The sequence below is a fragment of the Hypomesus transpacificus genome, chromosome 6 (genome assembly GCF_021917145.1).
Source record: "Hypomesus transpacificus isolate Combined female chromosome 6, fHypTra1, whole genome shotgun sequence".
Taxonomy (NCBI): Eukaryota; Metazoa; Chordata; class Actinopteri; order Osmeriformes; family Osmeridae; genus Hypomesus; species Hypomesus transpacificus.
The window spans coordinates 1,690,054-1,693,530 of NC_061065.1; the positions used below are offsets into that span (position 1 = coordinate 1,690,054).

General features: G+C 42.8%; 1 protein-coding gene across 1 annotated transcript; it reads left to right on the forward strand.

Annotated features, from left to right (window-relative positions):
• The first annotated feature begins 2,159 nt into the window (after nucleotides 1–2,159).
• zgc:113227 (uncharacterized protein LOC541506 homolog) lies at nucleotides 2,160–3,077 on the forward strand. The gene has a single exon (XM_047022089.1). The coding sequence runs from the start codon at nucleotides 2,160–2,162 to the stop codon at nucleotides 3,075–3,077; it is 918 nt and encodes a 305-aa protein (XP_046878045.1).
• Nucleotides 3,078–3,477: the final 400 nt, after the last annotated feature.

Sequence of the window (3,477 nt, forward strand, 5' to 3'; positions counted from 1 at the left end):
ATCACTGATTATGTTTCGTGACTTTTTCAAACCGTTTCTGAGATTTAAATGGGTGTTTACGAGAAAGCCCTGAGTTCAGACTGAATCGCTTAGAGCGGAGGGGAGCTTCGGATGTCGTTGAAAACATATTTTTAGTTTGCCACCATTGCCACAATTTTCGCTCTTCATGCTTCGTTTTTGGATCAATAGATAGCTAATTTTGTGCTAGTTGTAGACAGTTGTCTGTGGAATCCAAAAGACTTACACATTTGTTCAGAGCCCCACAAAAGCGAGACAAAGTCCAACTCTCGCCCCATAGAGTCCAATGCAAATGTGGTGACAAATTTGTCACAGAAAACAAAAAAATAACAAGATTTATAAACTGCCGGTAGAGTCGTATTTCTGAACGCACAGACATATAAATGACATCTCTGGTTTCGGCAGAGTCTTGGGTCTCGGAAAATATCTTCATTTTTTAGATTGGTTGTATAGTTTTGCGTCTACGTTAACTTATTTGAGGTGTGGATTCTTGCTAAATTTCTGGTATTCTCTGCCCTCAGCGCATTAGCAGCCATAGCTGCACCATTACCGTGGCAACCACACAAACAAGCGCCAGTCTTTTACACAGGTGATTGGTATTAGCTGATTAGTGGAGACACAAGACAAGCGATTCAGTCAACTCGTCTCATTAAAAGACTAAGAGCACCACAACACAACTACTACCACTATTGATACTGCTAAATCTTATGCCACACTACAACTACTACTGTTTTGTTCTACTACGCCACTGAGTGCGTTCACTTGACCATGAGAAACCCGATAGCAATTGTCAGTTTATGCCAATAATACGATTACTCCGTTTACATGTGTAATTAGTAATGCGATTACTCAAACACGTCTACATGATTCTTTTTATTAATCCTTGTATGGTCCACGGACAAAACGTGCACCATCATCATTCTGCAACAAAGTGTCGCCGTGTCTTCCTGTATCAGCCCTACTACTGCTGTATGTTTCATTCAATCAAAACATTGAATCCTACAAAGAAAGACGAGTAAACGCACTCAATGATAGGCTACATCTGCTACTGATATTACTATCCCAACTATAATTTCAGCTGTTAAAACTATAATATTCTTGTTACAACTATAGCCTACTTCTTCTTCTGTTTTACAGTTCAACTTTCAGCTTCTCCCGCATTGTAGGCAAGTTAAACTCTTATAGCTTTGTTGATGCAGTTCAGCTTCCACACTGCCTCTTGAAATTAAACTATTTCTTCGATTGCTTCACAACGTTCAAACGTATTCTCCCGCATAGTTTTTAAGCACTGAGCTTCGTTAGATAATGCAGTTCAGCTTCCACACTCCCTCTTTTGTGTAAGTCATACATTTGTTAAATTAATTTCAGCTTGAGGGTATTTTCTCATTTCTGTATTTTCAGCCATTTTAAGAAAAAAAGACTAAGAGCACCACAACACAACTACTACCACTAATGATACTGCTATATCTTATGCCACTACTACAACTACTAATTCTGCAGATGCTGCTAATATCTCTTTTACTAACTACTATGCTAATAGTAGGCTACTGTTTTGTTCTACTCATTGAAATTGGAGAGCACAGTGACATCTAGTGGTCAGCTAAAATTATAGCAGCCGTTTAAGCCGTGTCTTCCTGTATGTTGTCTTTTTCATTCAATCAACACATTGAATCCTACTAAGAAAGCCGAGTAAACACACTCAATGATAGGCTACATCTGCTACTGATGGAACTAACAAAAATGGAAGAATACCTACCAGTAATTTTTATATTGGCTATACAAATGTATACTGCTCTTCGTAGACGTGCATTTACAGCTATTCGTGGTCGCTATGAAGAGAGGTTACGTTCAAGAAGAACGGTAGGCTAATTATCTAGAACGTTTTGGCTGTTAGTATTATAGCTAAACGTAGCAGCTCATATGGACTATACCTGTAAACAAACCAAAACATACATGATTTTACCTTTGCAGATCGTATTGTGGCTGAGGGCAAGGCGGAGGTCACATGTTGTGTGGACATACCCCCGATCACGCTATTGGTGGGACATAATAGGCCGGATTTCACCCCTGCACAGTTTGTTCAAAACTTTCGAGTGTTCCGGGAGTCTTTTGAATACATTTGCGATCAGGTCAGGCATCTCATGGGCAGAGAGAATACAAATTACCGTCTCGCTGTTCCTCTGAGAAAACGTGTAGCAATTGCTCTCTGGAAGCTGGCCACCGGCAGCGGATATAGGTCCATCAGCCACCTTTTTGGTGTTGGTATAAGCACAGTGTTCAACTGTGTTGAGGATTTCTGCGACGCTGTCATAAATGTCCTGCTTCCTCGACACATTGCTACTCCAGATGCTGCCAAGCTCATTGAAATGGCCACATTTTTCCGTAACCGCTGGAGAATACCACAGTGTGTTGGCGCAATAGACGGAAGCCACATCCCTATAATTGCACCTGAGGAGTATCCCCGGGACTATAACAGGAAAGGGTGGCACGCGATCGTCTTACAAGGAGTTGTGGATGGGAAAGGCCTGTTTTGGGATGTGTGTGTGGGCTATGCAGGGAGTGTGCATGATGCTCGAGTGCTAAGGCAGTCCCATCTATGGGAGCTACTAAATGATGGGGAATTACTGGGAAAGACCAAAATGGCCATCTCTGGCATTAACGTTGGACACTATTTAATTGGTGACCCGGCTTACCCCATGCAGAACTGGCTTATGAAGCCCTTCTCCGACACTGGCAGACTGTCAGCAGAGCAACACACGTACAACTACAGACTGAGCAGTGCGCGCTCAGTTGTAGAGATGGCTTTTGGGAGACTAAAGGGGCGATGGAGATGTCTCCTCAAAAGAAATGACTGCAAGCTGGAGCTGAGCAAGACGATGACCTTGACCTGCTGTGTACTTCATAATATTTGTGAAGAGCATGGTGACAATTTCATTGAGGAGCACGACAGGCAGTTCAACATTCAGCCTCCGGGTCAGGCATTGCCTGAGCATGGTGAGCTGGAAGGGGCAGACATTAGGGCAGCCATAATGAGCTACTTCAACAGAAGAGAAGAATAAATGTTTGTACTGCATAGATAATTCAATTGCAAAGAGTCCCCTACAGTCTCCTCCCTTAACTGTGTTCTTTTCTGTGTACCTGATAAAAGTTTAAGGGGTTAAGGGAGGAGACTGTAGGGGACTCTTTGAACCTGATTTATTTTTAACCTCTGTGGTGGACCACAGAGCCAGTAAACATTTCGTTTCCTCCTCAGACCATTGCTGTTTTAGTTTTGCGTCCATTGTGTTACTGTAGCTGTTGTACTGGTCTTTTTTAGAAGTGGCGGCGTAATGTATTGTTTTGGCACGGGACGAGACGATAATCCCGCCCCCTGGCACCCGACGTCACCGGTCCTTGTTTCTGGCCCACCTTAATGTTGGTGCTGAGTTGGAACCTGTTTTTTGGAACCGGAGCCAGGTT

Coding starts and splice junctions, on each gene's coding strand:
- zgc:113227 (XM_047022089.1), top strand. CDS start 2,160: ATGGGCAGAGAGAATACAAATTACCGTCTCGCTGTTCCTCTGAGAAAA.